This window comes from Manis pentadactyla, chromosome 9, assembly GCF_030020395.1.
Source record: "Manis pentadactyla isolate mManPen7 chromosome 9, mManPen7.hap1, whole genome shotgun sequence".
NCBI classification, from domain to species: Eukaryota; Metazoa; Chordata; class Mammalia; order Pholidota; family Manidae; genus Manis; species Manis pentadactyla.
The window spans coordinates 31,266,799-31,294,409 of record NC_080027.1 but is presented as its reverse complement, the minus strand read 5'-3'; the positions used below and the strand labels follow the sequence as shown (position 1 = coordinate 31,294,409).

General features: G+C 37.1%; 1 protein-coding gene across 17 annotated transcripts in view; it reads right to left on the bottom strand.

The window, feature by feature from the left end:
* Nucleotides 1–27,611, bottom strand: part of DLG2 (discs large MAGUK scaffold protein 2) — a 1,919,888-nt gene that overhangs the window by 665,821 nt on the left and 1,226,456 nt on the right. For 3 of the 17 annotated variants that reach the window (XM_036895430.2, XM_036895433.2, XM_036895435.2), the window contains exon 1: nucleotides 9,242–9,363. The exons of the other annotated variants lie outside the window; for them this stretch is intronic. In XM_036895430.2, coding sequence (XP_036751325.2) covers nucleotides 9,242–9,346 — 105 coding nt within the window. In that variant the 5' untranslated portion in view covers nucleotides 9,347–9,363. Of the gene's footprint in view, nucleotides 1–9,241; nucleotides 9,364–27,611 lie in introns of those variants that run through there. 17 annotated transcript variants of the gene reach the window in all.

Genomic DNA, 27,611 nt, shown 5'->3' with positions numbered 1-27,611 from the left:
TCAAGGACCTGATTTCACTCATCATAAATTTTGCTCTGCCGGGAAAGGCTAGAAAAAAGGCAGGGATGCTATACAAGTCTTCCTTCTGGATGACGATGATCTCTCCTTTAATTATTCAGGTTCACAAAGTTAGAAGAAATGATGTTAAGAAAGGCATGCAGAAACTACAGAAAAGTCAGACTAGAAAAAGCATAAAGTAGCTTTTAATGAATCGGCTAAAGGATGAGGTTCTGTATGTCTTAGATAAGACACCTCAAAAATCCATTTGTGATTGTCTCGCTCTATGTTTATAGCCCGTATTTTGTTTTTCTGTGATTCAGTGACTTTTCTGGCTTCAAGACTATGCAATTAGTGGAAAACAATTCTCTTCCATATTCAGGAGTCAAAAAGATTGAAGTAAAGCAGAGAGTCATTGCTAAGCTCTTTCTTCTACCCTTCCTTGCCTTTCTCCATGTTCTATAAGACTTAACTCCAGAAAAAAATTCCCTAACATTTAAGCTCTGCTTTCATTTTTTTCCCTATCAACCGTAATTTGATACTAGACCATATGCACAAAGATTAAAACACAATAGGGTTAAGCCATAAAGTTTTAAAATATTTCCTATCTAGAATGGTTCCTTTGTGGGAGAAGACATGTTAGGGAGAGAGGCGAGGAGGAGGTGTGAATTTGCTTTACTCTTTCATCGTTAATCATCTCTAATGTGTTCACGTCTCACATTGGTCTAAAAGATGTCTCAACACCTGCCCATGAAGGATGGCTCTTGTGCTGGGTTGCAGAAGGAGCACAGTAAAGAGCATTTTAGTTCTATTTCCCTTATTTTAAATTCTGATAACATCTATAAGTCTCTCAATTTCCCTTCAATCTATTTTTTCTCCAAAATTAATGTTCTACTTGGAATCATTTTTAATATGGGAAAACATGGATAAAGAGTAGATAAAAAGAAGTGCATCGGGACTAGAAAAATAGAGGTCGGCTAACTGCTGCTAGCATTTGCTGTTGCCAAAGCATATATTCTGCAGATGTGTTTGTATATTGTCATTGACTAAGCAATGAACTCTTTGTTCCATGGCCAAGAGCCTCCAAATCTCTAGGTCCAAAACGACAGCCAGTTCCTAGCCCCGCAGCTGCCCGAGCTTCCCAGAGTGGCAATGTCTATGTCACTTTAGGTTTCTCAGTTTTCCAATGGCTTTCTTACCCTCAGTTATCCTGCAAAACAAAGGTTCTGCTTGCCAATGTACCTTTTCCTGGGCCTAGGATAATACTACAGTTGTGTGTTTCAGAGTAAAGATGGATGTATACTATCTGTTGCTGTGGGCTAGCATAGAGGAGGGAATCAGTCAGAGAGAAGAATGAAAGGAAGAGAAAGGAGGCAGACAGGAGGTTGTTTTGTGGTCCATGGGGATTCTGTCGCAAGTTAGAGGGAAGCGCTGGTTCCCAGGCTGACTTTTCTCAGACAACTTTGCCCATTGAGACTGGAAACTCAGACACTAATTCGTTTTATAAAGGACTTCTTCAACCAACCAGAAAGGTGATGATAACTGCCTGAGGAATATGTCTGCAACCTTACATTGCACGAGTCAGCCTTGCCCACTCTAACTCCACAGGGACGTTTACTCACCACACTTTCATGTTAGTGATGAGCACCTCCGAGCCCTGCACCTGGAGTCATCAGATAATGCTTCTAGGGCTGACTGTGCCACTGTAGAACTTTGTCAGGTCACACACCTCTACACTGTTTCTAGGGTTGCATCCAACTATAAATAAGGATTGGATGATTCCTGATTTTAATACTTGCCTAATTTTGAATATTATAAAAATAGTAATAACAGGAATTAAGATTTGGATTATCTGACTGATATTTAAGACCTCACTTATATGATGATTTTAGCCAATTCATTTAACCTCTTTGAAACTTTCTGTTCATGTATAAAATGGAGATTATAAATTATTTAGTCAATCTAATGTGCTTCTTTGAGAAGCAAATGGGATCATATGTAAAAACCCTATGCAATTTGCAAAAGGCTACATTTAGAATAATATTAAAAATCAGCACCATTAATAATGGTAACCATTACTGGGCACTTTCTTCGGTTCACCATTGTACTAAGAGTTTCACTCACATTATCCCATTTAAACCACAAACAACGCTGACAAGATCTGAGCAATATCCGGTTTTCCAGATGATGAGACTGAGGCCTGGAGAGGTTCAGCAATGTGCCCGTGATGCCACGTGGGAGAGCAAAGACTCAGATGTAGATTTTTCAAGTAGCTAAAACTCTGAATCCAAGCAAACATGAGCTGGGCTGAGATTGTAGTCCTACTAGATGATGTTTAACCACTTCTGATCCCGGCCACTTCAACTCTGTGAATTTCAATTTTCTTCTAATACTGGGATATTAAGGCCTGTCTTGCCTACCTTGAAAACTAGAAAGAGAAATAATCCAGTTTACACTGCTTTGGAAATTTTACCAAGATAGATCAACAGGACGATGGTAGTGGTTCTAGTGCAGGGATAGGTTTAGTCTCAGCAGCAGCAATAGGGAAGTGTTAGGACAGCCTATTCTCTAGTCTCTATACAAGATAAAAATTAAAAACTCCATTGTTCTTAGGCATCTTCCTGCTACATAAAAATATCTAAATAAGTTCAGAAGAGTAGAATGTATCTAGTATTAGCTCATTAAAGGTTTTGAGAGTTTGATACACATGTGCATGTGTTTTAATTTTGTTTTGCTCTGTGAAGGAGGACTGCTATTATTAACGCTGAACAACTGTCTTATTTCTCTGTTCTGTAACCAAAATGGTTTGGGTCTTACTTTTGCAATTTCCAGAGTGGGTGAGTAAAGTGGGAGGGGCAGAAGATGGACTTTACTTTATTGCACAGCAACATATAGCTGTGCAAATACCCTACTTCGATGAGTCAACACAAACACTATACAATGAGCAATACTGGAAAAAAGAGAAGGCATCCTGCACCTGGTGTTAATTTTTCATGGACTCTGGGTGCCTGTGCACAGCAGTCACAAGAGCAGCAGTCAGAGGAAATGCAAACTGCACAAGAGAGGGAGATAAAAAGATAGCAAGCTCTTGCCTTTTGTTAAAAAACAAAAGGGACAGCTCCATTCCATTTTACCAGAAATCTGCAAATGTTCATGTAGTCCCAGGCTGTTGCAATTATCCAGGTCGCTTCTGATAGAGTTATTTTTTCCCCTTAGGTTGAACATCTCCATAGATTAAGTGTCATCTTTATTCCTTTCCTAATATAAATTCCATTAATAGCCTTGTTCACATTCTTCAGAAGGAAATAGACTAAAAACTAGGGTATTACTAAATACAAGCACGAAGCAAGGCTACAAGGAATGAAATAGAGAAATGAACCCGACATGTTTGAGGATGATGAGTCAAGTAATATTTAGAATCCAGAAAGGACAAAAACACACTTGGAACACCATGAACTAGGACTGGACCTCATCACTGAACAAATCCTATTTAGAACTGACCTAAGCTTATGATGGCTCAAATTTAACATCTAGGGACTGAAGAGAGGGTCTGCAGAAGGGAAGCTAGACATGAGGAGACAGATTTTAAGGAGGTATCTGAGACAAGAAGGATGATTTCCTCATTATCATCTCATTGCTGCCTAAGTTCTCACATTTGAAGTATGAACCCACCCACAGGGATTTATTTAGCAAACATCATATTTAAGGCACTGTAACTTGGCACTGAAGAAAGTAGGAAGAGGAAGCATGTGGTTTTGCCCTGCAAGGAGTTTACAGTGTCATGTGGAAATAAAATAAATCCCCCAAATGCTTATAATACAATGCAGAGAAATAACACAAGAGAAATAGGGGCAAAGCACCATGGTGGGTATGAAGGAGAAAGGCATGGGGGTTGGGGCCACAGCGCCAGGGTTTTCTCTTCTGATCTCACCCCCTCTATGATTTTAAACAAGGCCCTCTAAAATGGACATAATAATAATATTGAGGCCATTTCATGTTGGTATCGTGGTAAGAAATAAGAAAGTGTAGAGTAAAGCAGTGTGCAAGTAGGCTCTCTAGTCTTATTTTTCTTCAGGCAGTGTTAAGCAGGGTTGAAATGATATGGGAAAAGGCATATCACCTGGTTATGAGGCATGAGGGAATCTTGCGTAAGGGGATGTGAGTCAAGTCTTGAGGGACGGAACTCCACCTGGAAGCCCAGCGTGCTCAGCTTCCCTCCGTCTCTTCTTCTGCCCTTTCCTATAGGGCTGGATCTTGGTCCACTAGCCACTAGCTGGCCCCTGTCTTAGGGTTTTCTGGTTGCAAGGAGCAGAAAGCCACTCACACTAGCTTAAGCAAAATTTGGATTCATCATGTTGAAAGGAGGGAAGGACAACAAGTTAGACATCTGGTGAACAGGAACTAAGACCTGGGAGTTCTGAGGGGCTCAGGCAGCCCCAGGCCAGCCTCTGCCAGCTTCCCGCTCTTCCTGTCAGGCTCATTTCTCTCAGTATCTTTCTTAGGGACCACACGGTTTCTCATATCTTTTTCTCTTTCTACATTTATTTCATTCTTTAATATCTGCACAAGATTTCTCGGCTTCTCTTGGCATGTGTCCTCAGCTCCAGACACAGGCAGGAGTTAACCCGTGGGCAAGACCACATGCAGCAGGGCTAATGAAGCCAGGTATCTGAAAAGTCACCTCTTTGTCCACTGGAGATTCAGCACCTTAGTCTTGGTCTGAATTATTCAGTGCTTCTTTTCTGACTGATCTTCAGGATTCCTGACCTTAAGTGAATGACCCAACGCTTATCCTTGTTCTTTCTGACCTTTCTCCCTAATGGTCAAAGAGGAAGATCAGGACTTGGGGGAAGTTGGTAACTAGCCCTCATGCCATAGTGTTCTTTCATGCTTCAGTGACTTTGCACCTACTATTCCAGCCTCTCTCACCTCCTTCACCTGATAAACCTCTACTTTAAAACCATCTTTAGGTTTCTCTTTCCAATCTTCCTTGATCATCTTTCCCCTCTTTTTGAAGCAGATTGATCACTCTCACCTTGCTGCTTCTGATATAATATATGTCAATCAGTACTACATAATTTTACAATACCAGTACCACCCTGCCGCTTCTCATAAAATCAGTGCTACATAAAATAGGTACTCAATAAATGCTATCACCTTTATAATACAAGTACCAAGCCTAGGATATATCAGATGGGATGTGCTATTTGCTTGTAAAGGAAATTAATGTGCATTTTAAGACTACAAAATATTTGGGGAAGTGTGATTTGTTTGGTTTGCAGTGGTCCTGCAAAATATTCACAGTTGCTTTGCTCTCCTAACAACAGACTTGCATCTATGTATGTAAATGTGCAATATTGATTTGCACTTGTAAGAAATGCTACAAATTCTCACAGGATAGCATTAAAGTGTGCATAGAGAGATATATGTAATTGTTTATTCAATGCTTGTCTCTTCCACTAGAATGTCCTGAATGCCCTCAGGTTTGATCTTGTCCTATTTATTACTATATACCAGACATATTATAAAATTTCTGATACATAGAAGCTATTTATAATAAATATTGGTTGAATGAATGAGCAGATAGGAAAAAAGACCACATTTACATAATTAGTAAGTGCCTTTACTGCTTCCTCCACTGGAATGTCCTCTTCCTTCATCATTACTGCCTGTCAAAATTCTGAACAGATTCCAGTTCAAAGAGAATCATTATAACCTTCAAAACCCAGCTGAGCTACCCTTCATGAAGTTTGCCCATTTTCTTAAATATTATAATAATCCATGGATACTATGGCTGTGCAACCCTTTGTGTCTGGTGTTAGAATGATCTATGTGTCCATTTAAAGATTCCTTGTGGGCAGAATTCCATAGAGATTCTGTCAGGGATTTTCCTGATTATTCATTTATTCATCTCTCCCAATGCACAGCAAGCTGCATGACTCCAAACATGATTACTAGCAGCATAAGGAAAATCAACTTTGTATATTGCAGCAGGAGACAGGGGGCACCACTTGGGCAAGTCTCTCTTCCAAAGCGACAGTTACAAAGAAGTTTAAGTGGACTTTCAGGTCCCTGTCCTGTGCCTAGATCCATGCCTGGAACATAGCAAGGGCTCAATAAAATGTGAGCCAATGAACTAATAATTGAATAGAAAGATAGGTCAGTCTCTATGGAAAGAACTACTAAGTATGTGGACTCTTTTTTACAAGTGTATCTACTGACTTGAATAGTAAAACAGCACAGCCTTTGATACCCGGAGATACTGGCTATCTAGAAGAATGCTCTTACATCTCCAATGATAGAACCAATTGACCGGACTTCATAAGGGAGCTTTTTATCTCCCATCCATTCCATAAATAGTTATGAGCTTAGGTTGGTTGGCACTTACGCTAAAGCTGTGGGGAATTCTGGGTTGTTGTTTTATACTCAGGGCTCTTGGGTCAAGTAGATGAACTTGCTTGAGATTCCAGATTTGATCTCCACCTCATCATTATAGGGTATGATCTATTATGTGAAATCAAATAGTGAAGCTTTGAAGGCCTCATAGTTTGGCTTCCTTCTTTCCTCTGTTTCCTCTCACCAAGGGGAATTTCAGCCTGTATGGACAGGTTTTGAGGGGCAGACAGTATTATGACTTGAGATTTTTACATCAGATTTATCATTAGTCCACAGAACTGCCCTGTCTGAAAAACCGTTTTTGACCTACAGTTTATTGTGTATGTGAGAGATGTTCCAGACCATCTGGGGGGCTTTACATTCTAACAGTATGTTAGAAATCCACACTTACAGGAGATGCACAGACAGCATCTACCTGCTTGTGAAGATTTCCTACAATCAGCTTCATCAATGTGTATCTCTGCTTTCTACACATCATTTATTTCCAAGTATTTTATTTCAAAAGAGAAACAAGTTTATTTTAAAAGAGGCAATTGATTGAGTCAATGTTGTTTGTTACTCCCTTACTAAGTTTAATAGAGCATGGTAAAGATATGTATTCTTAGAACTGACTTGGGTATCCTAAATAATGAAAGGTATCATTAGGCACGAATGCCACATATCCATACATGAATGCTATACATATCTGTGTGCGTGTGTGTGTGAAACACATATTGTTGGATTTAAAAAGTGCACAAAATACAGAATAAATGGGGTTCTTTTTCCGAGATCTAAATTATATATTCTGTCAAGGAAATAAATTGAGGTACAATTTAAACAGAATTATCTTCTACAGAATTATCTTTACAGTAATATTTTAATAATGGCTATGCTTTCCAAAAGCAGTCCTCATAAAATTATGATATGATGATACATTCTGTACAATAATTGGAAGAAATTTGAGAATATGAGAGATTTGAAAATTTCTAATGTTCTGCAAAAAAGATTTAGAGCAGTCAAAATGAAGCAAACCTGAATAAAAATTTGGATGTGTCTTTGTATGTGTAGTAGGGGGAACTGGGAACAGACACTACAATGGAAGAAAGAATAGGCCATGGACTATGGGAATTGAATCCAAGGCTATTTTTTCCCATAAGGGTTTATCCCTGCATTAACAATTACCACTCCCACTCCCACCCCACTGAAAAGCTTTAGTAAAGGTTTATTGGTTTCTTCAGATGAATCTGAATAGAAATTTTATGAGGTCAGTATTGACAAAGCTGGTGATGAAAACTGCCATGTATTAAAGGGAAATGTTGGACATGGGGACTCTCATGACTCAATTTTATTTATTCTTAACATGCTTACCAAGCACTCTTTGTTGTGCCAGACACTGTGCTAGACTTGAAAGTAGATGCAACCTATATTCCAGGAGATCAAGATAGAAAAATAAGAAAAACAATCAAATAAATGTTAGCTCCTTTCTCCAACTTACTTTCCTTTTCTCCTTCACACCAAGAAGTTACAATATAATTAGAGAGACAGAGAAGAAAACCGAATAAAATATGTTATGTGGTAAATCATGGTGCAGGCCTGGAACTGAGAAGGGAGAAGGTAAGTCTGCCTGGCCAGAGAAAGCTCCACGAAGGAGGAGGTACTTGAGCTTCACAAAGGGTATTGTACCCTCCTTAATAAGACAAAAGAAGAGTCTAATAAAGATAGGAGAAGCAAACTACATCAGATTCCAGTTCAAAGAGAATCATTATGACTTAATCTGATTTAGTTTTTTAAATCCCTTACAAAAATTATATTTTATGTCTTCAACAATCAAGATCATATAGAGATCTAACCAGAAAATAGTATTCAACGAGAAGAACATTAAATATAGCCACAGTCTGTGAAACATTTAGGTAATTCCCAGGTTACAGAGAAAAATATAGTGGCATCTAACTTGTGTCACTTGGAAATAACTGGAGCTTCAAAGAAGATTTATTCCAACTATTAACAGAAACATATCTCTTGAGTTTCTATGTTAGAAATGATGGGGCTTTTTTTTTGAGGGACTGCAAATAATTTTTAACAGGGATAAAGTTTGAAGAGTGTTCTCTTATTCTCAATAACTTATCTCAATCCTTCAAAATAGATCTAATTAAAGAATCAAATACTTTAATCTTCCAGGTCCAATTTACCTCATCTCAGCCTATCAAATGTAACAGGTTCCTCTGGTAGAATAATTACAAGCAGAAACATTATTTTAATTATAAAACACAATGACACTGACTAACTTATTAACTCACTTTTTTTATGTCTATACATATCTATCAGCCATTTTTACTAATCTCTAATTAGTGCATCAATAATATACTAAAGGAACAATCACATTTTTCAAGAGAGGTTTTACGGTGGATTTTACTTGAGTAATCAGAGAACTATAATGTAAGAACTAACTTTTGGCTTTTTGATCTATGTTTCAAATTCACTATAAAAGATATTCAAGCCATTCAAAGTCATTTTGGAGGAACCAAGTAGGAAAAACACACTCAAGCTATTTCAAATATTAGCATGAAGAATATCAATCTTGTGCGATTTCTTTAGCCCATGCCATAGTCAGTCAGAAACTACTATCTTCAGTGGAATGAATTCACTTGGGTCACTATTTACTCTTTCTCACTGATCAAGGTTTGGCCATATTAAGAATTCAGATTTCATACAGAACAAAAACAGACATATTTATCCCAAACAAAAACTACAGAGAAGATACACCATATCTTTAAATGCACAGAATACATGCCATTCATCTATAGCTATAAAAGTAAAACAAGGAGAAAAATAAGAGAATCCCTAAAATAAAAAAGGAAATTTTCCTTACCGGAATGAATGCATGTTGCATAGCTTGTTCACATTGTTTTAAGGAAGCAATAGTATCCCACAAAAGCTGATAATTTTCAGCCCGGGAAGCACTTGGCCGTTGCATAGCGAAAGCTAGTAACACTCGAACTGAGCTCAAAGAACCCAGTTGAAGGAAAAACCCTGCAGATCTGTTACATAAACTTCTTAATTAGATCTGCTACACAAACTGCTATCTTAAGACTTAAAAAAAAAAAACTTAATCAGAACATTTCTTTTGGGGGATAACTGGGCATGACTTGAACAGAGACAGATGTTTTCATTGGGAAGGATTTTCGTTCCCACACTTGTGAAAAGCAATCCCATCAGTGTTCCCTGGTCTTCACACAGTTCTGGCGAAACTGCACATACCATAAGTGTGCGGGGGAAAGAAGTGGGAGGGCGGGAGATGTGAAAAACTATTTCTACCGGAAGAGTTGGGTGGCAGGCCACAGAGGTAGAATTTATGTAGCTTGTGAAAAGTAGTAAAATTAAAGGGAGTGAGTTACATGCACACATGTATGAACCATACACAGGTATCTACATTTATCTGCTGTATGAGAACTGCAGCTATGGAAAAACAAACTGCCTGCATGCATCCTCAAAGCGTCACTTAATATGTTCAATTCTCATCTTAATTCAGTTAAGATACAGATTTGATATGTTTTTCACCCAACGAATATGCTCCCCTAGTTAACTACAGAGTTGGTTATCAGTGAGAATCCCTAAACACTAGCCAGGAGGTTCTTGGGTATAAAATATAGCCTATTGTTTATCTTAAAATTTAACATATGTTAACAATAATTAGAAAATCTTTCTGTTGCCTTATGTATCAGAGAAAAGTCATATTTACTTATTGTTCTCGGTAGAATTTACATATATAATGCCAGAAGAATTGAACACATAAATATTATTGGGACCTGAGCATGCACTGCACAGAATTGGAATGTATTAGTTCCAAAAAAAATTGCTTGCACACTATAACATCAAAAAGGCCAGTATAAGCATTAAATAAAATCTGGACAACAGAATAGAGCAACACATCCTGAGTGTTACTTCAGAATATGAAGCCCACACAATGAGGGGAGGTTCCACTAGCTCCCTGCAGTCTCTGTGGGACCGGTGACTCAGGGGCTAATGCATCTTGAAATAAGGTGCTGAGCACTTAGAAGTTCCAAAGGAGTCTGTGCTCTCGGAGTTAGTTGCACAGCCAGAAAGGGGATATTTATTTAATCATTTTTAGAGGAGAAGGGGTAAACTGAGGGCAATGCACAGTAAAACAAAGTGTGCTCTCAACTGACCTAGAAAATTCAAGGAGTGCACAACAAGGTACAAATTGTAGGAAACAGTTTGATCATGTAAATGAAGGATTTCTGCTGTATTATTTTTAGAAGAGCTGCATGATTTGGGTTACCTAGTTTCTCTGCATTTGTACTCTGGCGATGGCAGATTAGTTCATACTAATGACCTTGTTACGTGAAAGTCTCAAAGGCTGATAACCAGTGAAGTTTTCCTCTTATCTCAGTTACTTTTCAATTTTGAACTGAAGGAATTAGTAGTAGAATTGATCTTTCAAAATGTCCACCTGGGCTAATCTGTAGGGAGCCTATTTTTCCTTAATGTGTCATGAGTGCACACCATAAGGCTATTACATTTAGGCAGTTTGTTTTTTCCATATCAATTCAACCAACCTTTTCCTTTCCTCATTCATGGTGTTCTTCTGTTCAGCTCACACCCACAGTCCCTCCTCTGCCTGCATTCCTGCCCTTATACTCTTCCATCTGCCCCAGCACATGCTTCTTCCTCATGCACTGTAGACCAGCCAGCCCACAGCTTCCAGAAAATAAACTTCACTAGTAAATGTTCTGTATTTCTCAGCAAACAACAGAAAAATAAAAAGTTGTTTTCTAAGTTATCCTCCAAAATTCTAGCCAATCCTGTCTGTATTCCTTGAGCAAATGTTCACTGTGTTTCCAAATCCCAGGCTCTGGATCTTCTATCATGCCTTGGACTTCCACCTTTTGTTCACCAGGTCCCTCCAGTCTTTCATTTAAGCAGCATTCCTAAAATATCCTCCTTTCCTTACTCTAGAGAATTCCGTCTCTACATGTGGAAAATCTACATTAAAAAATGTCCTGAGAATCATGCATTCATTCATTTATTCATTGATCCAACTGACATATCAAGCATCTCCTATGTGCTATGCTTTTTGATTGAACTATTGGCAAACAGACTTATCAGATGGGCAGTCTGCCTTTAAGGAGCTTAACATCTAATTGAAGGGATACCGAATGGTAAGAATAACAAAAAGACAAGTTAAAGAAGGGTTAGTATCCTAGAAGAGGTAGCATGAACTATTCACAGAACGAAAAACAAACAAACAAAAAATACAACCCCTGGAGAAATTAGGGCAACCTCGAGGAAGATTGAGCACTTTCCTAGAGCTTGACGTTATGATAAAATTTGGACATGCAGAGATAGATAGGGGGACATTCCTGAGGAAGACATGGTAGAATAAAGGCACAGAGTGTGAAAGTAGAGGTCATTTTTACTAGTTGGGTTGGAGGGGATATAGCACCAAGAAAAATTAATACTTGGATTTACACCAGAGTCAAGGCTATTCTTGAATGAAAACTCAAAATTCCTATTCCTGTTGCTTACCAATCTTAGCTTTAACCAATTCTTAGAGCATTGATATGCATATCAGTGAAACTCTTCTTAAACTTCATGTGATGGTAAATTCCTTATGTTTATTCCCCATTCTTTAAAATAGGTACACTGATATACTTTTGGAGGCTTGAGTCACTCAATCATTTAAGTCATTTTACTTAATTATTTAGTTTTTATTAAGTACTTATATCATGTAATACATTCATGCCCAATCAGGTTTACAATTTCTAAAATCTACTGCCTTCAATATTCAAGTGGAGTCCACCATGAATCCTACCCAATCAAATATTTGATGTCATTTAATTTGGCTCAGTTTAACAAACATTTATTGAGCTCTACTATGTACTAGGCACCGTGCTAGAAATAAGGACAATGTAATGTAATTTCAATCCTCTGCTTCTTCTCAACCACCACTCAGTGTGTATTAGCTGCTGCCCACAGAGAAGATGTACACATTTAATTCCTGTTAGCACAATGCCTGATATGGAATGGCTATAATTTTTTTTTTGTTAAACAGTCACTCGGCTATACGTCCAACACATCTAACTGCAGGCATAACTCATTTTACTGTGCTTCACAGATATTGCATTTTTTTTCACAAATTAAAGGTTTGCTGTAACCTAGCCACAAGCAAGTTTCTTGGTTCCATTTTACCAACAGCATTTGCTCACTTTGTATCTCTGTGTCACATTTTGGTAATCCTTACAATATCTAAAACATTTTCATTATTATTTGTTATGGTGATCTGTGATCAGTGATTACAGCTCACTAAAGGTTCAACGATGATAGTGTTTTTTTTGGAAAAAAGGTACTTTTTAATTAAGGTATGTACATTTTTTTAGGCATACTGCTATTATACACTCAATAGATTACAGGATAGTTTAAGCATAACTTGTATATGTACCGGGAGACCAAAAGCTTTACTTACCTCAATGTATTACAATATTCACTTTATTGTGGTGGTCTAGAATTCAACCCACAATATCTCTGAGGTATGCCTGGATATTGCTATACTGTAAATTAAGTCACAGGCCTCAGAATGTCAAAAAGTGCTTTTTTTGTGGTGGCAGTGCCATGCCCAGACAGGAATGCATTTGAATGCTTTCTGCTGGTGATTGGTTTAAGTGTAACTTCGTGACAATTACACTTGCAGTAAAAATGGAGTGACAGGGCTTGGATTTACACCTCTATAGGAAACAAGCAAAAAATTGAACCAAGAATCTGAAACAATGGATTTCAATAATGGACATCAGACAACAAAGAACAGTGACCTCTAAGAGATAGGAAACAAACAAGGTTAAGTCCTATGATTGCCCCATTTACAACTTTAAATAGCCACATAGCAAGGAGCAGGGATCCAGCTAGGACCCCATGGACTTGCTGTGTTGAGGAAATAGAATTGGTTTTCCAGAGTGACCAAAGCAACAAGGAAAAACAGGTATCTATAATTATAGTTGGAGATTTCAATATCCTTCTCTGAATAATTAATGGAATAGGCACACAGAAAATCTGGAAGAATACAGGTGACTTTTACAAAACCATCCATCAATTTGAGCTAAAGTGCCTTTATAGAACACTTCAACCAACAAAAGCAAAACACACACATACTTTTAAGTGGTTATGTAACATTTACCAAGATAGAACATATTTTAAGCCATAAGTCGAATTTCAGTAAGTTGAAAAGGTTTCAGGTCAAAAAAATTATATTTTCTGGCCACAGTGAAATTAAGTCAGAAATCAAATCTCTGGAAATCCCCAAAATATTGGGAAACTACATAACACAATTCTAAATAACCCATTGGCCAGAGAAAAAAATCAAAAGGAAATTAGAATGTACTTTGTACTGAATGAAAATAAAGCCACAACAAATCAAAATTTATTGGCTACCCTTAAAGCCATAGTTAAGGGAACATATATAGTACTAAAAACCTGCATTTCAAAAGAAGTTTGCAAATTAATGATTTCAGCTTGAACTTTACACAATTAAAACAATACAGAAATTTAAACCCAAAGGAAGCAGAAGAAAGGACATACTAAAGATCAGAAAATAGAGAAAAACCAATTAAACTAACAGCTAGTTCTTTGAGAATATCAATAAAATAGATAACCCTGTAGCAAGACTAATGAGGGGGAAAAGAGAGAAGAAATAAATACAGTATCAAAATCAGGAATAAGAGAGGTAACATCACCCTCTGACAGCCTTGAAAGGGCTAATCAAGAAATCTTACAAACAACTTTATGCCAACAAATGTAACAAGTTAGATGAAACAGATACATTCCTTAACAGACATAAACTATCCAAGCTTGCTCAAGAAAAATAAGAACATAAATAGCCATACCATATATCTATCAAAGATAATGAATTTATAATTAAATTCTACCACCAAGAAACTCCAGACCTAGATGGCCTCACTGATGAGTTCTACCAAACACTTAAGGAAGAAATAATGATGACTCTATACGAACTCTTTCAGAGAAGTGAAGAGGAAGGAACACTTTCCAACTCATTTTTTGAGGCCAGCATTACCCTGGTACCCAACCCAATAGAGATATTACAAGAAAAGCAAATACCCATATGCCTTCATGGGTATGTATGCAAGAATCCTACAAAAAAAAATTAGGAAATTGAGTCCAACAATTTATAAAAAGGATAGTGATCATGACCAAGTAGTTTTAACCTTTGAAAAAAAAAAAACAAAGTAAATCAACATATTAAAACTTTTACAATGAAAAAGAACAAACAGCTATATCATCATCTCAATAGGCACAGAAATAGCACTTAACAAAACCTGATACCATTCCTTATTAAAATAAAACAAGGCAAAACTGTCAGGACAAGATAAGGATGTACCTTCCCACCACTTCTATTCAGCCTTATCTGGGAGGTTTTAGACAGCACAAGTTAAGAAAACTAAATAAATAATAATAATGGAAAGGAAGAAATAAAAGTATTTACAATTGACATAACTATCTATGTAGAAAGTCTCCTGGAATTTAAAGCAAACTTTAGAATTTATAAAAAGAGTTTAACAAGGTTGCAAGACACAAGATCAATATACAAAGATCAGTTGTACTTCTCCATTTTAGTAATAAATAAATGGAAACCGAAATTAAAAATAATATTTAAAATAAAATTTAAAAATATAAAATACTTAGGGACAAACTTTATATATGTGTAAGCCAGATGCTTCAAAAACTGCAAATCTTTCCTGAGAGAAATGAAGACATATAAATGAAGAGATACATCAAGTTCTTGGATAAGAAGACTCAATATTGTTGAGATGGCATGAAAATTGATTTACAGATCAATGCAATGAAATCCCAGTCAAAAACCCAGAAAAGTTATTTGTGTGTTTTGGAGAAACTGACAAGCTGATTCCAAAATTAGATGGAAATTCAAAGAATATAGAAAAGTCTTTGAAAAGGAAAAATAAAATGGAGGAAAAATGCTATGTGTATTTTTAGACTTACTATAAAGTTAAGGTAATCAAAAGAGTGTGGCGTGGCATTAAGAGAGAGAAATAATCAGTAGGACAGAATGGAGACCACAGGAACTGATCTACTACCTATAGACAATGGATTTTCAACAAAGTTTGAAAAGGCAATTCAATGGAGAAAAGGTAATCTTTTTAACAAATGATGTTGAAGCTATTGGCTATCCACAGGCAAAATAACAAACTTCAGTGTACACCTTGTTCTACAAATTAACTCAATATAGATTACAGACTTAAATATAAAGTAAAACTTACAAGAGAAACATAGGAGGAAAAAATCTTTGTGACCTTACATTAGGTACAAAAAAAGCAACCATAAAAGAACAAATTGATAAAGTGAACATCATCAAACTCAGAAATATCTATTCTTTGAAAAACACTGCCAAGAGAATCAAAGACAAGGCACAGAATGGAAGTGAGACTTATAAATCAACAATCTAGTAAAGGATTTGTTTCTAAAATACATGAAGAACTCTTAAAACTCAGTAATAAGGAAACAATCTAATCAAAAATGAACATTTTAACAGACAGCTGACAAGTGAAGATGTACATGTTATCAAATAAGCATGTGAAAAGATGACAAACATCATGATTTATTAGAGAAATGAAATCTAAAATCACCATGAGATACTATTACATACTTATTTGAATGGCTAATATTAAGAAAAAAAGATTACACCAAGACTTGGTGAAGATGTGGAAGACTGGAGCTTTCATACACTGTTGGTGGGAAAATAGATGGTACACACTCTTCTTAAAATGTTAAACATACATCTACCGTATGATTTAACCATCTTATTCCTAGATATTTACTCAAGAGAATGAAAGCACATGCCCATTCAAAGGCTTGTAAACAAACATTTATATCAGCTTTATTTGTAATAGTGAAACTGGAACAATATCAAAAGGTGAGTGTATAAATAAATCACAATAGATCCATTCAATGGAATACTATTCAGCAATAAAAAGGAGTGAACTATTGATATACAAAACAAATGGATAAATTTCAAAATAATCATGCTGAAAGAAGACAGACAGAAAGGGTACACACTGTATGATCCCATTTATATAAAATTCTAGAAAATTCAAACTCACCTATAATGACAGAAAGAATAACCTGGGAGAGGGAGGTCAAGAGGGTAGGGGGAGGGAATTGGATTGGGGGATTACAAAGAGGAATGAGGAAACTTTTGAAGGTGATGGATATGTTCATTATCTTGAATGGATCATTTCATAAGTTGAACTTATCAAATTGTACATTTAAATATGTGTAGTTCATCAGAGATCACTTATAACTCATTGAAGCTATTTTTAAAACGATTATTTAAAAGTTCCTAGAAAAACCAAAAGGAAAACCTCACTCTCCTGGGATTTATCCAAGTGACAAGCTCTGTCATCATATAATGTTATAATTTTGTAGTTTGATCCATTTCCCACAGGTTGGGAAAGGATTAGAAAGCACTGACCTTCTAGCAGGAAGGGAAGCAAAGGATATGGGTAAATCCACCCAGAGGGAAGGACCAAGATTCCATATCCAGGGCCCTTACTCTGATTCTTGCCCTTTTTAGCTGTAAAATAGATCTTGGTTTGGCCATTTTTCGGACAAGCTTCAATTATTCATCTATAAAACGAAGAGGTTAGATCCAGCCATTTTTCATGTCTTTCAGAACTATAATTCAGTGAATCTACAGATATATTTTAATCCCCAATAATCCCATTTTCCACTCAAAGTAAGCATTTTCAGGCAGGATCTAAAGGGTAGCAAAAATAACCAACAAAATTTTGAATTATGTATTGTGTTAAGCAAGCTGATAAAACTCTCTAGTAAGACAGTAAACTCTCTTGATGGAAGCATCCTCCATCTTAAAATTCCTGCCTCTCCTTAGGTAAGTTCAGAGCCTACAGCATTATAACAGTGATATTATAATTGGTATTAAAACTGTAAGGATAGAAATCTATCATTTACTTCCTAAAAAACTACAGTACCCCTCTCATTCCCACAAAGGTATTGATCCCAATTTACAGGTAAAGAAATAGGTCCATGGAAGTTAATGTAACTTGCTTCACTTATTAGCCATGTGACCTTGGACAACTCCTTTGTTTCTCTTTGCTCTTGTTCCTTATCTGTAAAATGGAAATGATAAGAATACTTATAGGATTGTTGAGGATTAAGTGAGTTAATATTTATAAAACTTCACAGCAGAGTCTGGCACACAATAAGTACTATTTTGGTGTTTATGAGATTAATCATTTTATTTTATTAATGTATGTAATAGCAAATAAATAATAAGTAATATATAAGATCTGAGGTAAATTTTTATTTTCTGTACTTTCAAAGATATATGGTGAATCTGGCCATGGTTCTTATTATCAAAAACTCACATCTGACACATTTTCCTTGTCTTCTCCTCATTTAAGAGCCCTTGGCCCTTCTCCTTTGGACTCTCCCAGCAGAAGAAAGTTACATGAACTCATTTATAGGATAGTATTAATTATTTATTGTGCCTGTCCCCAGCATCCCTTCTTGGTTCTTTTTGAAGGCAGATGTCTTTCTCCTTATCCCCAGGTCTTAACATGTTGCCTAGTATATGAAAACAGCAAAGGTCTGACAAATAAATGGATAGATGTGAAAAATATTGCACTTGATGTTGATAGTAATGGGAATTCCTTATATTTGTAGATTGCATTTTGGTTAACAAAGCACTTTCACAAGTAGTAATTCTCTGCCCTTTTACTTGGTACCCACTCTCGACACACTCGAACTATTGGTATTCAATGGCTCCCTCATTCACATTCTTGGCTCAGATTTCTCTTCTGAATTGGATATTTCCACTCAGGTGTCTCAAAGACCTCAGACTTTGTCTTCAAGAATCTGAGCTCTTTTCCTCTTTCCTCCCCCTCAAATAAGCTTTTCATCCATTTCCTTGCCCAGTAAATCCCAGCTTCTTCCTCTCAGTTGCTCAAGCTGTATGCTTTTGCTCCAGGAACCCCCAATATCCACTTCATCACGACCCTGTGGGCCTGGCCTGGTCTATCCCAGTCTGTCACCAGTGACCTCCTGTGCCATCTCCCTCATCTCTGCGCCTCTGCCCACAGGCCTGTGCTCAGTACTTAGGATATGATGAAGCTCCTTCTCACATTGGCTCATATGCAATTGCTAGTTATTCTGCTTCAAATCTTCTCTTTCTTCTTCTGCAGAATTTTCTAGAATTCTCTCCCACTTACACTTCAAATCTCAGTTCCACTGTGCATTGGAGGAGGCTTAACAGCTTCCACCCTCTATTCACGAGAAGGTAGTGGCATTCCCTTCCTCCAGTTGTGACAACCAAATAGGTCTCCAGACACTGTCATGTCCCCTGGGAGGAATAAAATCACAGCCAGTGGAGAACCACTGTCCTAGACCTCCATCAAGTCATGCTGTTATAACTTCTCTTGGAACCTAATTTGTAAACCTCTTTTTTGTGACCTTTAGAGTATTGTTAATTCCCTATTGGAGTACCCCATTATGGATAGACAAGAACTCTCTATCATTTTTTAATCATTGCATGCCCTGTACAGACATAGTATCTAGACAGATGAGATGGGGGCTCAGTAAATGTTTGTTGAGTTAATCAATGAATCTGATTATAAAAGAAAAACATATGGAGTGTGTACAGGCAGAATTAGCACCCCCATTTCTAAACAGAGATAACAGATAGACCGGATGGTTAAATGATAGACATGTGGATCACACTATCAATAAATGGTAAATATAGGACTTGAACTTAGGTTCTACCACTCTCAGTTCTTCTTACCAGAATATATGATTCTATTACCATTACCATTTTTTAACCTTCTTGTATTACTTTATATCTCTCCCTTCCAAGATCTCCATTGCATTTTGTTCATGTAGATCATTCAATAGGAGCATACACCTAACTCTGTCTCAAAGCTGTAATATTCAGGGCCTCATGCTGGCTTTGCTCTAATGCTTTTAAAACTCAGACCATATTAAATGTAGGTAGAAGGCAGATAGGGCTCCTCATGTAATGGGAATGCAAAAGAGAAATAAAATCAATAACTCTCCTGAGTGAATTTGCTTTTATAGTACTCTTGGCCCTGTGGTCCACTCTAGCAAATAGCCTAGAGAAAAGTATTGCATTACAGGTTAAGATAATCTGATCTTAATGTAGGCATTGTGGAATTGTTAACTAGGACATGAAAGAACTTCTAAGGCTACCTGATTAAAATAATCTTTTATGTCCATACTGCCTAAGTATGGACAAGCAGAAAAAGCTCAACTGGAAATAGAAATTCTTTTAAATGGCACTGCCAGCATGCCTAATGCACTTCTATTGTCCAGAGTTTTGAAATGCAAGGTCTATACAGCACAGTTACTTAATTTTTTTCCCAAACAAATACTTCCAAATGGTCTAAGTGCCTTGATGGCCAATAAAGAATGGCTGAGTGAGGGCAGGGCACACTGTCGAGACTCAGAGGTGCCCCTCAGCCATGGAGAGGGGCTGTGTCGCTGGGTTTGGTGGCGTTAGAATCCACTCACACAAAAGCTTGGGGCTGACGTCCCTTCTCCTCTAACAGGCAAGGCCTCTGCTTCCTCATCTCTGTGCATAGGCAGAGGGAATAGTTAAAAGTACAAGAGTTGGAATCAGATTTCTTGAACTAGAATCCTAGCTTGGTGGCGTTTTCACTGTATGACCTTGACCAGGCTACTCTACACTCTGGGCCTTGGTTTCCTTAACCGGAAAATGGGTTTGGAAATGGTATTTATGTTATATGGTTTTTGTGATGATTAAAGAGTCAATTTATGTGACCAACATAAAATAAGCACCAATAAATAATTGTTAGCTGTTATCTTTCTTCCTCACTTGTACATATTTCTATTTTATGTAGCACAAAGCTCTCTCCATATGTCAAGTGTTTATCATCTCATGAATTCATAAGCTTTTCGAGAACCTGATCTCCAGTGCATTATCATTATAAGTATCTCATTTGATTCTTAGAGCAATCTTATGGGGCTGGACTGGTTGTATCCATTTTGCAAACAAGAAAAAGACCCAGACTGACTGGAAAGTGCCTATGATTATGCAGTTAGATAAAGGCAGGGTCAGGGTTAAAACCTTAGTCTTCTTGGGAATACTTTCTGCTTTGTCAACAGTATAGAATTTTCACATTTTCATCTTATCTCAACTATTTTAAGATATCAAAATAGCTCTAAAGGGAAGCTCCCTGAGAGTTTGTCCTTCCTTTTCCTTCCTCTGATCAATACATCTCCAATGGGTGGCAACCACATGTTTTAGTCAGTGTTTGCCTAAGTCTCTCTCTGTCTCGGTCTCGCTCTCCTTTCCAACCCCTCTCCCCCATCCCTCCATCTCTTTCCTTTTTCTCTCCACCTCTCTTCTTTCCTCTCTCCATCTCCCTCCCTCTCTCTCTCTCTCTCTCTCTCTCTTTCTCTCACACACACACACAGAAATATCTTATTGGTCTATTTCATATAGAAGGAGAGGGTGGCATTAATAATGACTTTGAGGTTTCCAACTTACGCAATGAGATGACGGGATCAGGTGAGAGCCAGTAAGAAGTTAACCTGGATTACCAGGGCAGACAAGAAGCAAAAACTAGGTGAAAAATGAAAGGAATGGAGTTTGGATTAAAAAAACAAAATTTGAATGGAGAGGGGAGAGAGGCATTTCTTTATTCTAAAGCTTGTAGGGGTTGAACACCAATATTAATTTAAAAAATCTTGCTAGGGGAATATGAATGGGTCTGAGTGTCTGCTCCACTGATTATTTACTGTGTGAGTTTGGGGAAATTAGTTGAGCTTACCAAGACTCAGTTTCATCCCCTATAAATTGTGAATAATCATCATTATTAGTAATGCTATCAGTCTAAGGATTATTGCAAGGGTTGAATAAATGCTTATACTTAACAGTTCTTAGAACATAAAAGAGTGTTAAATAAATAATAAATATTGGCTATCATCAATATTACAATCATTATCATTCATATCATTAATGTTATCATGAAGAATAAGTATAGAAGGCCTCTGAGGTGAGGATGATAAATTTCTGTTTGACACTTTAGACAATAAAAAACTATGAGAATAGACTATTTATTATTGAAAAGCTATTTACTGTTATTTATTGAAAGACTAGAGAGGTAACTACTGCAGATGCAAGGAGTTCAGCTAGGATTTATTTTCAAAAACGAAGTGGTTCTAGGCTAGAAAGAGATAAATCCAACTCATCCAAAGCATGTATCCTCAGCACTCATGAGGTCCAGGCCTACTTACCCCCAAATGAAGTCATATACAGGATGTTAATGTAGCAATAGCAAAACCCCAAATTAAACTAACTAAATCATTTGAAATTATACCATTAAGTCAAGACAGTGACATGTAAGCTATTTCAGAGTTGAAAAGCCAGCACCCTAATCACAAATAATGGATTTCACTAAAATAAACCTTGCAAATTTGATTTCACTGAAATGTGTTGACATGATCAAAGGTCACTTAACACGGGGATCACAAACATTTATAGCGGAGTGAAGCTTTTGGGATATTCAGTTTTAAAATGCCCTGAGACTTTAATATTACTCATGCACAGAAGCAAAATGTATGGACTTCACAATTTCTTTTAAATCAGCAGTTTCTCCCCATAAAAAAGAAAAAAAGCAAGGCCCTTAAACATGTCACATGCTTTTTGATGTCTTTTCACTCAGCAATAATTTCATTTAAAAAAACATTTCAATGAACACTAATTGAACAGAAACTGTTCACTTTCTTTTTATAATGGAAGGAAAACTGCTGTGATGAAGTTTCTAATCATTTTATCTAATTAAAAAAGTTAATCCTTAGCTTTCTCATTTTTAAGTTCTTTCAAATGTAACAAAAGAGTTTCCCTTTCAAAAATTGGGGACAAAGGGAGTCATTAGGTAACACTACTTCTCTGGTAAAGCCACAAACTTAGAATTAAAGTCTGTTGGCCCATGCTATTGTGAAGGAATTAGGAAAATCATAAGAATCAACCAAACCTTGGCCTTTATTGACCTATGTGTTTCAATACAGAAAAACCCCATTATAGCACCAGCAGCGGGGGATCAAAAAAGTAATTGCTATCTGTCCTTTGTGCTGTCTTGTGAGAAAAACGGAGTCTGTGTACCAGCTATGGGGACATGTGATGTGACTCACTCTCTCAGTATAAGTAAGAGTAAATGTTCTAGGTCCAGGGAGAGATCTGGACACAAGTTATTTTTCTAAATAAGTGAGCCTTTACCCTAAGATTCAGACTTACGAGCAGCCCTTCAACATTACCCTCCAACTTCTCGGGGCTCAGAGGAGAAGAAAGGAAAGGATCCTAGACAAATATGGGAGATACTCCATCTATATATGATTGTCCCACTGGATGGTGGAAAGCCTCAATGAAAACTGCAGGATTATGAGCAAACTGCATCTACCATTTTACACTGGCCTGTGTGTCTGAAGTATTTTAGGGGACTGTGTGGTGATCAAAGAAAGTCTTTTTCAAGGTCCCTTCACCAGAGGGCCAATAGGGAATGATAACTTGATCCATAATATAGCAATTATTTCCTAAGGGGGCTTCCCATTTTTCATTAACAAGGACCAGAAAAGTCACTCTCAACAACTGAGACTACTCATTCTGACAAAACTCAGTGCAGCTTGTAACCTATTGCAAAACAGTCCTCACTAAAGGCTGACTATCTGGAGCTCCAAAATAAAGCAAATAAAATTAGATGTCAACTCAGATCATGGCCTTCACTGAACAAAGGGAAAATCTTCCTAATGGGAAGATGGTCCTTCCTGATGAGTTCTTTCTACCTTCTTGCCTTTCAGGGGAAGGAGGGGTAGAAGACTGAACAAATACTTTTTGCAAAATATTGTTTCAAAAAGGGAACTTGTAGATTTTATTGACATCCTTTACTTTACCCCTTCACTTAATTTGTTTGAGCCAGAGGCAAATATTGTGTATTAAAAAGGAGTGAAAAACAAAGTCCTTGCTCTGCTCCATACAAGGCATGTATGATGGAAACTAAGCCTTTTGACTTTTCTAAGCCTTTATTTTCTCACTGTAAACATGGGTAATAATACCTGTCAACACAAGGATCATAAGGGCTCAAATAAAAATGTGGAAAGGCTTTGGAAACATAAGGGGTGGTCTTTTTTTCTATGTGAGGGAAAGATAAAAGGACTTAGCAGCTGTTGAATATCTACTTAACAATATGTTATATATTGAACATAAACATGAGGTAAGGCACTAAGCTTCCTACGTACCAGGTCTCTTAATAAGGTAACCCCGTGATAAAGACACTGTGCCCATTAAAGAGGCAAGTCAAGGAAGTAGTAGAGAGATTGAAAAATTATCTGGGGTCTCAGATTTGTTATCTGAAGAGACAAAATCCAATTCAGTTTTGTCTCTCTCCAAAGACAATCGTCACCTTCCAGAAATAGGGAATTACGCTTTTGGTTGCACAGTGATGAAAATTCAAGATTGGAGAGTGAGTCAGCAAAGGTTCAAGTTCTAATGCTGCCACTCCCTCAAAGCTGCCATGGGTCAGTTGCTTACCTCTCTCTGAAGTTTTGTTGTTTCATCTAAAAATGGGGAAGGACACTTGTCACCAAGTTAGTGTTCAATACATGTCAGTATTTATTGTGCCAGCATTTAAAAAACCTTTTTATTAGCAACCAGCTCAGTAAATGATCCCAGAAAATATAATAATTCCTTATAATTTACTTAGAATATTTTGAAGATAAAGTAGGTTTTAACACATACAACTGAACATTGCCTAAAATGATTGGAAGGCAGCTTGGTGAATGCAGATATATCAGACTAAAGAAATAAACCCAATCAGAGAAAAATGAAAAATATGATCAAGATAATACTGGACAAGCAAGTAAGGTCAAAGAAAAAAAGAAAATTATCACCAAATTAGATTAAATGGGCAATGCCCAAATCTTAAAAGTATCTTAAATGACAGAAAACCTATCATCTTTTGGGCTACCCACTTGGGTGGTTTAATTGACATTATGCATGCTAAATGACATAGGACACATGGTCCCCTCATTGAAAATACTAAAAAGTCAATTCAAAAATGCTAACCTCTAAACTTATACTCTCCTTTATTTAAAATATTTTTAAACGGGGCTATAAAACATCTCAGTATGAGCTTTTCTCTCTATGCAATGACCTTGGTGTCTGTTTGAGCTGTATTCTGAAAAACCGTCTGAGTCTACAGATTAGCCAAAGATCAGGCAAGTGTAAGGTTTGGTTAGATGACTTAATAGGGATACATTTCCACCCTAGTTCCTAGTAGGCAGTCACTGAAGTAAATTATCTTCACTTAAGTCTCCCTTTCATTTAAGTTTTTTGGAAAACATCTCCTCTATTGATTAGATGCCCACTAAGGGTTCTAAACTCATTCTTGGGTATTGGTGAAGCATAATGCTGTTCCTACCCTTGAGGATTTCATAGACTAACTAATTGTTTTACTAAACTGACATCATATACTATAATGGAATGAATGTGGAGTGCAAAAGAAAAACAAAGTTAAGTTGGGTCCCAGGGAGGGTAGGGAATAAATACACCAAGAATAGCTAGAGACAGAGACACCTCATTGAGGCTGGATGTGCAGAGTCAGTCAGAATTATTTAGAAAGACAAGGGAGGAAAGGATTTCCCTGGCTCAGAATAATAGCACGTGAAGTACATTACTTTTCCCTCTTATGGTTTTGAGTGGAGAGACTTCTCCCATGTGAAGTTCTTGGTTTCTTTCCCCATCCCGCAGGAGGAGAAGGAAGTATTTTTTTACGCTGGGTGAGCTTGAAAAAAGGGACTGGGCAAGTTGAGCTCACTCCTTCCTTTTGGGAACCTGGCAGCCTGTGTGAGCCCTGTGTTTTCTTTCCACTGTAAGATAAGCTTTGCAAGGTAGGCTGTGCCTCTACAGGAGAAGCTGGTAGTTTGGTGTGGGGAGTAAACCGAGTTCAGAGGGTGTTGGCAAGCCTGACTGCCTAACATAGCCATTTCCTCCAATGTCACTTTCATCAGTAATAAATCTGAGGGTTTTCTTTTTTTAAATCTGGCACATCTTATCCATGATCTTAAAATGGATAATCTTAAAATGAATAATCTTAAAATGAAGAAATGATGATATTCATTGAGCCTCCTCAAACTTGGTAGAGGGTGCAAGATAACAGGCAAGACGGCTCATCATGTATTCAAGATGTGACACTTTTCCAGGGCAATAAATATACTTAGGAAGTGAAAGATACTATAGGGAAATAAATATACTATAGGGAAATCAAGAGAAACTGGTTTTAAGGTTTAAAGTTAGTCAGTGAATGGGCTTTGGGAGCATCTCTGTCACTCTAAAGAATTTTGACTATAACCCATAAGTAGTGAGGCCACTGAGGGACTTTAAACAGATGAATGACAAGGCATTTTGTGGGAGGAGGGGGTACTGAAAAGTATTCTGACAGCTTGAGGTGGATGGAATTTTTGGTGCACCAGAGGCAAAAAACTAGTTTAAAGACTGCTCCAAAAGACACGCAAGATTCTTGTGAGTAAATGTAGTCATTGATCCACTCTTGGTCCCTAAGTTCCCTTAGAGTCCCAGAAACAGAAGACCAATGCACCTTACTTTCAAATAACAATTTTAAAATAACATAAAGGCCCAGGGGGAAAAAAGCTGAAAAAAAGTCCCTGCCTTATGATGGGTCAACTTGCAATTTTTCAGCTTTACAATGGTGCAAAAGTGATATGCATTTAGTAAAAACTATACTTTGAATTTTGCACTGTGATCTTTTCCTGGGGTAGCAATATGCAGTATAATCCTCTGTCATGATGATGGGCAGGGCAGCAAGCCACAGCTCCCTGGCAGCCATGTAATCACGAGGGTAAACAACCAATACCTTTGCAACCATTCTGTAGCCTTATAACCATTCTGTTTTTTACTTTCAGTACAGTAGTCAATAAATTACATGAGCTATTCAAACATTGTCATAAAAAAAACATTGTGTTTGATGATTTTGCACAACTGTAGTTCATGCAAGTGTACTGAACATGTTTAAGTTCAGCTAGGCTAAGCTACAATGTTCAGGAGGGTAAGTGTATTAAATGCATTTTCAGCTTACTGTATTTTCAACTTATGATGGGTTTATCTGGATACAACTCCATTGTGAGTCAAGGAAGATCTATAATCAGAGTTCCAATAAGAGAGACACACTTAAACTCAGCTGTCGCTGAAATGAAGAGATGATTATGTGGACCATCTAGAACTCATCAGAAATAATCACACCTAATTTAAAAAACATTGTCTAAAAGACAAGCCAAATTTCACCAAGTATGCAATAGCTAGATGTTCTGCAGAAGAGAAAATGAGGGTACAACCCTCCTCTCTTAACACCACCTACTCCCTCCCTCCCTCCCTGCACCACCATCGTCACCACAGGAAAATAATATGCATGTAATAGTACCCATACAACAGACCAGGGCATAGAGGGTTCAGGAAAGATAATACATTACATGATTCATCTAATGATGTAACCCTGTAACCAGAGAGGAGGCGAGTTCTAGTGGATGGTGAGCAGGACTGAAAATCACAGCTGCACACTTAACCCTTCATACTCTGGTCTGGGTTCATCTTGCTAAGCAAGCACTCTGTTTCAAACATACTGAGTAGTATGGGTTTATACCTTAAAGTTACTATGCATAAGTAAACAATGGAAAATTGAGCTAACTTTTTGAAGAACATCTCTGTTCTCTATTATAGAAATGAGAGAGGAAAGTTAGGGGTGAAATATCAGATTTTTTTATTTGGCAACTATTTATTAAGGACTTAGTGGATGTTATCTATTGTGTTAGGTAAGGGACAGATCTGTCCCTTGGATAGAACAACTAGAGCTTGGGAGTGGGGTTAACTTTAAATCATCTTCAATTGTATTCTAAATTTCAAAGGAGGTTAAAAAGCTTTTCTCATTCCAGCTTTTGACACATCTGTTCACATTACAAAATGATGAAGTCTTAAGAAGTTAAAAAAAATTAAATAGAGCTTGCAGAAAAGCTGTAAGCAAATTATTTTAAAGGCTATATTTTTCCTGCTTCATTCTCAAACCTATTAAATTTGCAGAAGACTTGTCCATAATCATTTTTTGATCTGTATAGTGTAGTGATGATCTAAT